Raw genomic sequence first — 13,645 nt, 5'->3', positions numbered from 1 at the left:
ATAAATAATGGGGCAAGCATGATTTCCTATTCAGTACTGAAGTACAAAGGTATAACACTGACATTTAAATGAAGTTTTTATGGTCCAGGTTCACTGTTTACACTCTGGAAATGTGGGCTGGCTTTCTCTAAAGCAGTTTTTCCTTTACTTTTCTTATTTCCTTCCTCCATTTGTCAGCATCCTTTGAATATTTATATTAAATATTACGGTTAACACAGATCAAACAAAAGAGAGTAAATAAAACCACATCTGGAAGACAATGTCGCTGGTGCTTCCAAGGACTTATCGTCACTGGATGGAGCAAAGAAAAGTCAGGTGCACCCCAACTTCCCAGGGGCTCCCCACGTTTCTGCCTAAGGCAATTTGGGTTGGCATACAGAAAAGAATGGTCTCAGCAGACAAACCTGGGTTCAAATCCTGACGTAGGCATCAATTAGTCGTGTGACCTATGGCAAGTTACTTTAGCCCTCTAAGCCTCAGTTTCTTCATCTATATGGTGGGGAAAGTAATACCCATCTTTCAGCATTGCCATGAGGTTGAAAATAATTCAGTGCAATTAAATTGTCTGGATATATAAATTAAGATGTATTTGGCTGCAGAAAATAGACAAATCCACTGAAACTGGCTGAAAGAGCAATAAGGATAATTATTGGCTCACATGACTGAGAGTCCAGAGACAGAGAATGCATCAGGTTAGCCTGGTACACGGCTCATGCTCTGTTTGCAATGGTTCTCTGGGCTCTGCCCTCCTCTGAGTTGGGTAACCTCAGGCTAATCTACAATCAATGGTAGAGTGACAGAGAATGTGGTACTTTCTTAAGACATTGACTCTCCCCCATCAAAAGGTGGAGTTTATGTTCCTGGTGAACCTTTGTAACAATCTCAACTGATAGAATGAAGTAGAAATGGTGCTGCACACGTTTCAAGGCTAGGTCATTAAAGGAAATACAGCATAAGCCTGGCTCTCTCTTGGAACCCAGCGGCCATGTTATGAGGAAGTGCAGGACATCTGTGGGTACTTCGGTCGAGAGCCTCATCGAGGTTCCCAGCTGGCAACTTTAGCATCAACCACTCTTCTGCCTCCCATGTTTCAGGTCTTCCACCTGGAGCAGGAAACAAGCCATCTCTGCTGTGCCTTGTCTGAATTCCTGTCCCACAGAAACTGTGAGAGATAGTAAATGATTACAGTTGTTTTAAGCCACTAAATTTGGGGACAATTTACTGTGGAGTAATATATAATAAAATACAACATAAATTTTTTAAAAAAATTTGCAAGGCAAAAGCTATTAACAGCAAATAACAAGCTGGGGGGAAATTTTGTAACATTTATCACAGAACACGAGACTAATGTCTCTAATATGTAAAGAACTCCAACAACTCAATAAGAAAAAGACCAAGAACTTAATAGAAAAATGGGGAAGGAACATGGGTTTACAGAAAAGGAAACACAATGTCTCCTAAACATATGAAAACATGCTCACCTCCACTAATAATTAAAGAAAAGAAAAGCCATACTGAAATACTAATTTTTGCCCATCAGATTGGTGAAACTATAAAAGTTTTATAACATATTCTGTTAGTGACGCTGTAAGGAATCAAGTGTGCCCATGCATTACAAGTAGGAGTAAAAAATTAATGCAAAGCCCACGGAAGGCAACTTGACAATAGTTATCAGTATTGCAAATACAGACACTTTGACCGAGCACTTCCACCTTAAAGGGCTTTTTCTACAGAGATACTGTCACGCAGGGGACCCTGCTCGCTGCGCCATTTGTCGTGCAGGGTCTCAGCTCCCGCTCCCCGCCCAAAAACACAGGACACGGTAAGGCTAAACAGGAACACCCACGGAGCCATAGATAGGGGAGTCAAACCAATATATTCTCGCTGGTGGCCGGGCTGGAGACACAAGAAGCAGGATCTACATAATCTGCCTAACAGCAGTCCGCGCTTGCCAGCCACCATCTTCTTGCTAGCCCCCATTCCTTTTCCTGCTAGCGTAGCCACAGCCGTTATATTAGTGGCCAATGGCCTACGGGTTACAGCTGACAGCCAACTAGCCACAGCTGCTGGCATCTGATCACAGTTGATGGCCATTTACTACCCGAGCCAGCACCTTTCTATGTGAGGCCGAGAGCCTGGAAAGTGTTTTTTGGGGTTTTGTCCCCACAGATACTCACATGTATAAGAATGAATGTGTGTAGAAGAAATGATGTCTTCATTTGTATAAATCATTACAATATAGTTTATAATAGCGAAAGACCAGGAACAGCCTATATCTCTAACAACAGGGGACTGATTACACATATCACAGAATATTTGTAACCATAAAAAAAGAATGAGGAGGTTGATATGGAATGATCACCCAGATATCTTTTTAAGTGAAAACAAGAAGAGTCAGAAGAGGAAGCTATTTGGGCTTTCAAACAAGGGGTGAACTTCTCACACATGCAAACATACATATAACTGCTTCCATATGTATGGACTATCCCTGGAAAGACAAAAAAGAACCTGTTAACATGAGTTACCTCTGGGAAAAGGAACCTGGTGGCTCAAGATCAAGAGTAAGAGGGAGATTTTTTACTTCAAAGATTTGGAAGCATATTAATATATTGGCCATATTCCAAATATATATATATTTAGAATTCACTTGGCATAACTCATTAGTAACTTAATTCTACAAATATTTTGGAGGTCCTTCCCACCAGATGCCAGGCAGTGTGCAAGGTGATCAGTATACAGTAGTGGACAAGTCAGCCTTCATTGAAATTATTGTCTAAGAAGACAGACATCAAAGAGGGAAACCCATCAGTCTAGGGTCACACACTGTGCTAAGGCATTGGAGGAAAAGACCTCAGTGCTGGGAGAGGGTCCTGGAGTGGGACCTGACTTAGAAAGTGTTCATTGTAAAAGAAAAGTTGGCTAGGTATTACATCACCAAAAAGGATTTATTTGGGAAAAAGAAAGGATTGCAATCCTGTAAGTGCAGCCAAGGGGAACCACATGGAAGTTCTGCCCAGACAAAGGTGGAGGAAGTAACTTATAGAGGGGAAGAGGAAGTTAAGGGGAGGGGTGATTGCAACCATAGAGCTCTGTTGTAAACAGGATTCTTCCTGTAGGGTTATCTTGAAAACAGACACAGAGAGCGACAGCTCCTCACACAGACCTTAGATCCTCCTGATTTCTGTCCAGATTAAGGTCTCTCCTAAATTTTAACAAAAGGGAAGCTAGGAAAAGCCCCTTTGAGGAAGGAATCCTAAGGCTGAGTAAGAATTAGCCAGGTTTCTAGTTATTTATTGCTGCAGCTATATCTGTCTCTAAACTTACAGGCTTGAAACAATCATTTTGTTATTTCTCATGAATTTTGGGGTCTGGCATTCATGCAGGACCGTACTGGACAGTTAAAGCAGTCATAGACCCACCCAGGTTCAAGGAGAGGGCACACGGACCCACCTGTCCAGGGTAGGAGTGTCAAAGAATTTTCAGCCAGCTTTAACACACCACACCAGGTGAAGGGGCCGTGGGGGAAGCACTTGGAGTGGGGTGAAGAGAAGGTGAAGACAGGGGGCAACAATCAGGTCCTGCAGAGCCTTGAAATTTGTGTTAAGGATTTTGAGTTTTATTTTCTGTACAATGTGAAGCCACTGAGGATTTTTAAGCAAGGAAATTAACTGCTCCCCCTATGCTATCAGTGTATAGCTTACCACTTCCGGATTATTATCACATTCATCTCATTGCCTTAGTTTGCAGGAGTCTGAGATATTCTGCTCATGGCAAACACTAAGTAAAATAAATGTGAAATACATAAATGAATTGATTAAATAATTGATTATCTAAAACAGCTGCGATTGTAGGGCAGTTCAGTGATTCGATAATTTTCACGTGTCTGTAAATTTCCTGAGGGAGCTTATTAAAATGCAGATTATGATCCAGTAGGTCTGGGATGACCTGAGATTCTGTATTTCTAACAAGTTTCTGTGCTACAGCTTACACTTTCAATAAGTAGTAAGTGTTTAGAAATCATTGTAGGTCAGAGTGTCTTCAGAAACAAAAAGATGTGGGATGTACGTGCCAAACAATGGGAGGTGAAATGATGTCATCCAGAGTCTTATTCCTGCTTCCTGCTGTCCTCATCAACTTCACCTCAGTGCTAGGGCCCCTCATGGCCTCTGATGGTTGCTACAATTCCAAGGAATCACTTCTGAACACTATAACGTACATAAAGAAAACAATACTGTATCTATGTGCTTCTCTGTCTTAGGAGAGAGGACCCCCTAGGAGACATCCCCTAATGTCTCTGTGTCCAGAATTGGATTATATACTCAACTCTAAGTATTGGTTGTACAGAGACCTACATATTATATCTGTATCTATAGCTATATGTCTATAGCTATATATAAAATAGGGAATTTGGCAATTTTTCTAAGAAAAAAATTAAGTACAAATTAAAAACTGTTATCCAATATCCATTAAAAAGTATATGGAAACAAGCATTTGATGATTTGAGTTGGGGTGGAAAAGTCTGAGACTATTGGAAACATAGTACCTGTTTTGAAATCTACAACTTTGTTGGGGCAACAAAATAGAACGAAATATAGCAACCTACTATATAAGCAAATGAATTGTTTACCTTCTTGGCCAATAGTTATTGGGTAATCACTATGAATAAAGAACTGTGTCAAGGGCTGTGGGAGATCCAAAGGGAAGTCACAGTACCCTGCCCTTAAGAATTCTTCAGTTTAAGATCATACACAAACAATGATGGGTGCAGCATATAAAAAGATAAATGCCAAAAAAGATGGTGGAACAAAGTGTATGGAAGCCCAGAGGAGGAAAACAGCCCTTCTGACCTGGAAGGTTATGGGGAAGGTAGGGGATATACCATCTCTAGGGCTAGCCTTAAAATATGGGGGCATTTTTAATTGATGGTGATGAAGGGGAGAGGGAGAGATTGGAGAATGGGAAGATGATAAAAATGAACATGCCCAGTGGGGATGGGGGTCAAAACCACATAGAGCACAACACATGATGTGGATGTGGGAAATGAAGGTATCCTCATTGAATTCCTGCTATAATCTCTCTTCAACACGAAGCCATAAATAACATCAAGCAAATGCCAAGTCATATGTGCAGGTAGCAAGACAAAGGCAACTCCTGGGAAGAGAGAAGCCGGAGCCATCTGTGTAAGGGGTAATGTCCACGGGTGAGCAGGGTGGCAGGGAGCAGGCCCAGTTTTACGGTTTATAACCTCTAAATATCAGCCTCCAAGATAGAAAGTTTCTTCAGTGAATAATTGCAACAACAACCAAATGATATGGAGGGAGACTCTATTGATTAGAAGAGACCTAAAAGACATATCAATCTATTGCAATGTGTGGATTTTATTTGAATTCTGATTCAAACTGGGAAACTCTAAAAGTTTTTGGCATTTATGAGACAATTGGGTCCTGGATAGTTTAAGATGTTAAGAAACTATCATAATTTTTTAAGGCACTGGTATTGTGGTTATGTTTTTTAAAAGAGTCCTTACCTTTTGGAAGTATATTCTGAAATATTGAATACTGAAATATTGAAATGATGTCTGGGATTTCTTCAAAATAATATAGGGAGTAGGGGAAAGGTATAGACAAAACATGATTGGCCATGATTTGATCATTGTTGCAGGTGGGTGTTGAAGGTTCATTACCCTATTCTGCCTACCTTTGTATATGTTTGAAATTTATCATAAGAGAAAACGGAAAACAACCTGTATTTAAGTAGGGCGTCCAGGAATCCCTGCCTGTCGGGGGAGCTCCACCCACTGCGCCGGGGAGGCCCCGCCCCTTTCGGCCCGCAGCTCTCCCGCGATCGGCTCTCGCAGGTCACCAGTTTATAGTGTCTCGTGGCTTTTTCATTTTCCCGTGGGATTCCATCGGCTTCGTGCTTCATAAGTCGCGCGCTCTGTTCTTCCCCATGCCCCGCAGACCGCTCCGAGTCCCCAGAAGTCACCCACGGCCTCTGTCCCTCGCGCTGCGACAGCCGGCTCCCCCCACGTCCCTGGGGAGCTTGGTGGTGCCCTGGCGCAGACCCTGGGAGCGCGTCCGCGTCGTCATGGCGACGCTGCGAGCTGGAGCGGGCGCCCGCAGACGCCGGCCCGGGAACCAGCTCCAGTGTGGGCCACCTGGGACTTGGGGCCGAGGTGGCTCCCTTGGCGCCGCCAAGCTGCCGAGGCAGTCCGAACCCCGGGCGGGTGTCCAGCCGCACGTCAGACTGGGCCCGGGTAGGAGGCGAGCTCAGGCCGAGAGGGGTAATGGGGGGCGGGTGGTGCGGGAGTTTGGGGGCCGACCCCTCCCTTAGCAGGGGATGGAGTAAAAGGGTGCTGAGCAGCAGGCCTTTGGAAGGATGGGAGGGCCTGCTGGGTAGAGGATGGGGCGAGGGGACCAAGGATGTGGGATGTGTGAAAAGGAAGACAAGTTCACCCTGGGGGTGAGTGAACTGGAAGCGGAGCGCAGTGAGAATGGTTTGACTATTGTACCTGCCTGAAGAAGGGCAGGGAATTGAGGGACAGCGGGCTGGAGAGTGAACTTGGGGTAGGGGTTGAGGGGCGTAGGCTTTGAGGGGGAGGCTGCGCTGTGGGTGGGGAGTCCTCAGCCTTGCTAGGGAGAGGGAGGGGAGGGGAAAAGAGGAACTTCTTTCAGAAAGTGGTTAAGCACCTTTTTCAGTGCAGTCACTTTATTTTGCTTGATGCTGTAGACTTTTTTTGGAATCTAAAGCTATGAGCGTTCTTAAACACACACACACACACACACACACACACACACACACACACAAAGATCCACAAGTGATCTTACACTCAATTTCAGGGTCTTCACAGAGCAGTCCCCCAGCCTGCACAAGGGCTCCAAATTAAGAGACTTAGCTGGGGAAGATATAAAGATGTGTGGGATATGTAAAGTGCCATTACAAGTCAATAAATTGCTAACACCAAATGAGTAGAAGAGGCAGTACTTGCTAAAGAATGTTAAAAGGGTGGTGGGATCAGTGTGGACTTTATGAAGAAGGGGCAAGTTAAAATGACTGTGTTAAGGGAAGGCAAGTCAGAGAAAGGGTATGACACAAAGTGGGACCCTCTGTCCTAGGAAAGAACTCCTAGGACAGACCCAGTCACCCTGGGAGGAGGTCTCCCCATCCCCCCACAGGGACCCAGGAAGATGGCTCATAAATCACAGTGTCCTGTAAATACTGTCTCAAAATGTTAAAGGGTTTTGTGGTCACATACATCTAAGATACTGATTTGGAGAAATCTCAGAACGACGACGCCTGTTTAAATTGTTTACTTCAACAGTTTCCAAACTTATTCGACTGTGAGAGCCTTTATTTTCTTCTTTCCGTGCCCCTACTCATAGCTCAAGAAGTATCTCAGGACGACATTTTGGGAAAAGCTCTTGAGGAGAACCAAGGGCCACGAAAGGGTATTGAGCAATGGCCTGGTATTGGGTTGTGATGTGTGACACAAGGAGATTAATGGGACAGCCGTGTGTGGGAATGGGGTGGCCATCAGAGAGACTAGAGGCAGGAAGGGCCTGAGCCACAGTGAACCATGCAGTGGCAAGAGGTACATTTGTCAAGTACTGAGGAAAAAAAATGTGCGTGGTTTCTCATGGATGGTTATACTGCTACTGTTTTCTTCCCAGGAACAGTTTGGCTCTAAAAAGAAGACTCTATTTTTCATGATAAAATGGCAGCAGTGAAAACCCCCAGCAGAGAACTAAAGAATGCTGAAGAACCATTTCATAACGTATCACCCCTTCTTTTGAAGAGCCTAGTGGAGGAGCCCCCAAAAAGACGAGAAGTGCCTAATCACCTCCTAGAATCAAGTAAGTGATTAGAAACAGATTTGCTTCACAACTGACATCTTCCCAGAGGATCCAAAGTCCAGAAAGCGGAGTGGAACTTTTGCTGCTGATTTATCTATATTGTTTTAAAGGCTCATAATAGTTTTTATTGAGAACAATGGTTCTATTTAGTGCCATCCAAGCTGTGAGATTTTTGAGGTGTGAATTAGTAACCAAGTTCTGTTGCTCCCACATTCTCAGATATCTTTCCTGTCTGCCCCCCGCTTTGTTCCTCGTCCTTAGCAAGTTACCAGACTGCCGACCTGCTTTCCATCCTGGCCCATTGTCCTCCAGACCACCCTTCACACCCCATTCAGTTTCTTTTGTAGAATCCTGGCCAGCTCCTGTCCCTATCCTACTGGAATAATCTCAGCAGTCCCCCTTATATACAGAATAGTTACAACTCCTTTGTTTGGTATTTGTCCCCTTTTGCTGTTGAGCTGATCTCATCCCCAATTCCAGCCCCAACTCCTGCTCCTTCAAAACCACATGCATTTTATATCTTTTTGCCCCTTTCCATGCACGTCCCTCAGCCTGGAAAGCCTGTGTCATGCAAGGTGTCATGCGTGGTCTCTGGTCCTGCTCCCCACACAAGAACGTAGGATATGGTTCAAAAAGGAACACCCACAGAGCCATAGGTATGGGAGTCATATCACTATATTCTCACTGGCGGCTGGATTGGAGACACAGGAAGCAGGAGCCACATGATCTGCAACCTGCCGTGCTAACTGCAATCTGCTCTTGCAGGCTCAGCCACCATCTTCTTGCTAGCCCCCATTTGCTGCTAGCGTAGCCACAGCAGTTATATTAGTGGCCAATGGCTCACTGGTTACAGCTGATGGCCATCCAATCACAGTTGATGGCCATTTACTACCCGAGCCAGCACCTTTCCACGTGAGGCCGAGAACCTGGAAACTGCACTCCTGGCTCTGTCCCCACAGCCTGGTAAATTCTATAGCTGTTATGGAAAAGGCTAATCTATTGCCTACATTATTTTCACATAATCCACACAACATCAGTGTTCTATTTCCATGTTACTGTTGGGGAAGCTGAGACTCAGAGAGGTCAAGTGAATTCCCCAAGGTGGCACAACTAAGTGGAGAGTTGGTGTTCAGCTGTTACAGCCCCATGTCCCGCTCTCTACCATCGCACTAGGTTGCTTCCCACTCATCTTTCAAGGCCCATCACAAAGGCTGGAAGTGTAGTGTTTTGGTGTGGCTCTTTTGTCACTATAGAACTTGTTGAGGGCAAATTAGTATACTTTCTATTTCTGGGCATTAACGGAAAAATGCTTGTTTACATCTATTTTGTGCCCCTAAAAACAAAACAAAAAAACCCTTCAGCATTAAAAAAAAATTACCGAATAATGTTAATTTCAATACTTAAAAAATTACCAGATGACTAAAGAGATGGTCAGTCCTCCTGAAACGCTATCCTAACCACATTCCAGCCCTTCAAAGCTGATGGTGGCGACAGCTCACCTGGTGAGGAGCCAAAACCCCAACATTTCATACCCACTTCAGAGGTATACTAGAATCACAGTGGGTGAAGGGATGGGTAAGGGTGTCTGTGACTGAGGTAGAGCCAAAGTTGAAAGGGGATCATTTATAAGAAACTAGACAATGCATTTATATTGAGGGAGGTAGTTTGGTGGTTGGAATCAGACAGACCTGGGCTTGATTTTTAACTACCAGCTGTGGGCAAGTTGCTTAACCTTGTTGAGTCTCAGCTCCCTCATCTGCAAAATGGATATAATACCAACCTCAGAGGGTTGGAGTGAGGGTTACAAACACATGCCTGGCATACAGCTGGAGGCACGGAAACAATCGTGCAGTGGGTTCTCAGTGCCTTCTCCACACATCTCAGTTCATGCCTATATGAAGAGCTGGGAGAAGTTTTGTAGCCCTGGACACTTTTGTGAGCTCAGTTGTTTTAATCTTGTTCTCAAAACTGGAAAAAAAAAGACATTCATGTTACAATTATAATAGTTTGAGACTTTCCTGTCCAGAGTGATAATTATTCAGAGCTTTAAGATTATATCACATTGTAATTCTAGTCAAAGGAAATCAAATCAAACAGTTAAAAATGCAGTAATAAAATTCAACACTTAGTGTTTAGAATCTTTGAAGTGGGCATTCATTACATAATAAGAGAGCACAGTATACAAAGACAGGGTATGTGAGCTTTATGAGCTTGTCTTTTGTTATGAAGACTTGTACAAAATGTGAAGAGCAAATTCTTTTCATAGGTAATAAACAGTACACTTGAATTGGATTGTGATGATAATATCTCCCAAGTGACGTGTAGAATCAGAGGGAGAGGTAGTATAGTTCATTTGGAACAGACCATTAATCTTGCTGACAGCTACATCCTCTGAAACTTTCATATTGCTTAAAATATCCTAAATGAAAAGGAGCCCATGTTAATAGGTCTTCTTTCATTTAATATTTTCTTTTGTGTCTCATCTCATGATGTACTTATCCACATTATTTTTATAGAGGTTTATGCAAAACTTCTGAATAATAAGGTCATACAAGCAAAGCCTGGCATACTGCATTTTGGAGGCTATCAAGTAGAAAAGCAACACCAACAGACTCTGGTAGGTACTTTTTAAGTGGGATAATTCATCATCGGAATGAAAGACATGTATTTTCTGCATTTATATTACTCATTTATCTAAAGAACAGCATAAGTGCAGGTATAAATTGGGCCAGAAAGGTAGTTTGAGGATGAAAAATTTTCAAGTTGCACCAGTGTTTTTGGACAAGTGACTTCCCCGTTGCCTGAGGCTCCTCCCAGCACTCTTTCCAGCCAGGTGTCGTTGCTGAATGACTCTTAGGGGCTGGGAACTGTGCTGTGTGTCTCATGTAATTCAGTTTTGTCCTTACACTAGCCCTGTGGTCGTTGTAATATTACTCTCCTTATATATGTGGAAATAGATTGCAAAAGGTTAAATAGTTGTCTCAAGAACCAGAGCTACTAAGTGATGGAGACAGATAGATTCTTAGGTTGCTTTCCTTGCAGGCCAGTGCACTCTTGCTCCATGCCTACACCCGACCAGGGAAAGGGGCGTCCCTTTCCTAAGAGGCTCCAGCGAGGGTTCTGTTTCACGTGCCCTGGTCAGTCACCCACGCCTAAATCAGTCATTCTGGTTAGAGAGGCGCTGGGCAGGTCTGGGATGGCAGGGGTCAGCGCCACTGAACAGGCTTCAGAAGGGAGAGGTGGAAGGATGGGCTGCACAGGAGCTGAAGCCTGCAGCGACTGCACCTCCACAGAGCCACACTGAGGGCCAGGGCTTGCTGGGTCCCCTTCATCAACCTGGATGTCCAGACAGGAGTGGGTTGTGGGTGATGCAGCACTCCTAACTCCCGTGCTAAGAGGGACCTGAGAGTTTAATCAGTTCTACAACCTCAGTGACCTCAGCACGATCCCCTCAAGTCACACTGAGAAGTCAGAATACCTCCAATGGGGCCCTAGATTTGAGCCAAACTGGCCTCTGCTCAGGTGTCAGAGTGGGCAGAGGTGGGTTCTCTTCACATGAGCCCTCTGAGATGCTGGCTTTGTATGTGGTGTCACCCTCTGGCCCTGTCCTCAGCCACCACGAGGGTCTCTACTTTTAGATGTAGTGCATTCTCAGAAACCATGTCTTAAAGTGGATCATTTTAAGATATAATTCTGACTATTGTGTTAGACTGCTCAGAGTGAAGAGAATTACTAGAGGAAACTGAGAAAAATGGTAAATCCTCTCGGGAAGTGAGGTTGGATTTTATCAGGCAGTCCCAAATGCAAAGACAGTGCAGTTTTCATGAGCCCCTATGCACTGAAGTGGGTAGAGAGCGGACAGATCAGGGGAGGAACCTGTCAGGTGCCAAGTGTTTCCTCTCAGGAAAAGGGTTAGGATTTAAAACTGACAAACTTCACCCATCAACCTACATGGACACATTTCTTACAACACGGCATCAAGGACCAAGATTAATAACACATTTTAGAGCTTACTTTTCCTGGTTATTAGGTTTGCTGTCTAGATTATGGTAGGATAGATCTAAAATAATCATTCATAAATATCCATTGTTTATAATGAATAAACAATTCACTACCCATCCGCAGCCCCCTCCCTCTCCTCATTCCCCCACCTACTTCACCCCCACCCTAGGCAACCACAGTCTACTTTTTATCGGTATAGATTTGCCTATTCTGGACATGTCATATAAATGGAATTATAGGACATGTAGTCTTTTGTGACTAGATTTTTTTCATTTAGCATAGTTTTCCAGGCTCATTCAATTTGTAGCAGGCATCAATACTTTATTCCTTTTTATCGCTGAACAATATTCTATTGTATGAATGCACCACATTTTGTATCCATTCATCCATCCATTGATGGACATTTGGGTCTCCATTTTGGAGTTATTAGGAATAATGCTGTTATGAACATAGTGTACATGCTTTTGTATGGATATATTTTCAGTCCTCTTGGATATATATCAAGGAGTAAAATATTAGTTTTCTGTGGCTGCCATAACAAATTATCACAAATTTAGGGGCCTAAAAGAACAAAAAATTATTCTGGTTACCAGAGTCCGAAATCAAGGAGTCAGTAGTGCCATGCTGCCTCCAAAGCTCTTGGGAAGAAGCTTTCCTTGCCTCTTCCAGCTTATGGTAGTTTCCAGTGTTCTTAGTCTTGTGATTGCTTGACTCCAATCTCAACTTCCATCTTCACATGGCCTTCTCTGATTCCCTATCTTCTCTTCTGTCTCTTAAAAGGACTCTTGTTACTGGATTTAAGGCCCATCTGGGTAATCTATGATGTCATCTAAAGGTCCTAATCACATCTGCCATGACCCTTTTCCCAAATAAGGTCACATTCACAGGTTCCAGGACATATTTTTTTCAGGCCACGGTTCAACTCACTTTTGTTTTACTTTCACTTCCTTAATGACTAATGATTTTGAGCATCTTTTCATTAGCTTACTGGTCATGATGTAAAAAAGGCTTGTGGAGGAGAAGCCATTTGAGATAGTCTGAAAGCAAAGTGAGAAGTGGGGATAAGACATTCTTGGCATAGAGCAAGTCATGCTGAGACGTTCAGGCTAAGCAAGCGTGCAGCATATTTGGAGACCAGCGTGCAATCTGGTTTACCTGGATTGTAGGGTTTTTGAAGGGAGGTGAAAGCTTCATTCTGAAGAACAGAGGCTATCTCTGTCTTTTGTATAACACAGTGCGTAACACACAGACAGCACTCAATATACACTTGTGAAGGTATTGAACTCACTTTATTGTGTCAACCAGTGGTCATTGGTGCCAATTCAATGCCAACAGGCATCCCCAGTTTGGGATACAGTGAAGAAGGAATCTTTATTCCGTGCAGACAGCTCAATTGTGATACAGCACAGTTGTGAGAACAGCATAACTATGGAACAGCTCAATAATGTTACAGCTCTATTATGAAGCAGCATGGCAGTGCAACAGCATGGCTGTGAGCTGACCTTGGAGTGAGGCTGCCTTGGGGAGAGGCTGCTCTGCCCTGCTGTGTTCCCCTCTGCCCTGCTTTGTTGTCAGTCTGGTCTGCCCTGCTCTCTTCTGGTCGGGTCCAGTGAGACTTCGTCAGTGTTTCAGTTCCAGCCAGGAAAACACAGTCTTCTGTCTTCAGTGGAAACATAAAGTGTGCTTCTTGAGCCAGAGGGTAGCTGACTTATATAGAGAGAAGTCCCTGGCCCTGGTCCCTCCAAAATCCTCACAGTTTGATTCATCCAAAAGGCACTGTTCTGATTGGT

General features: G+C 43.8%; 1 protein-coding gene across 2 annotated transcripts in view; it reads left to right on the top strand.

Moving 5' to 3' along the window:
* The first annotated feature begins 6,095 nt into the window (after positions 1 to 6,095).
* The window catches only part of CFAP221 (cilia and flagella associated protein 221), a 126,549-nt gene continuing 118,999 nt past the window's right edge, over positions 6,096 to 13,645 (top strand). For both annotated transcript variants that reach the window (XM_081052840.1, XM_081052839.1), the window contains exons 1-3: positions 6,096 to 6,256; positions 7,671 to 7,853; positions 10,370 to 10,470. In XM_081052840.1, coding sequence (XP_080908966.1) covers positions 7,715 to 7,853; positions 10,370 to 10,470 — 240 coding nt within the window. In that variant the 5' untranslated portion in view covers positions 6,096 to 6,256; positions 7,671 to 7,714. The remainder of the gene's footprint in view (positions 6,257 to 7,670; positions 7,854 to 10,369; positions 10,471 to 13,645) is intronic.

This window comes from Rhinolophus hipposideros, assembly GCF_964194185.1.
Source record: "Rhinolophus hipposideros genome assembly, chromosome: 6".
Classification (NCBI taxonomy): domain Eukaryota; kingdom Metazoa; phylum Chordata; class Mammalia; order Chiroptera; family Rhinolophidae; genus Rhinolophus; species Rhinolophus hipposideros.
This window is presented reverse-complemented; position numbering and strand designations above follow the sequence as displayed.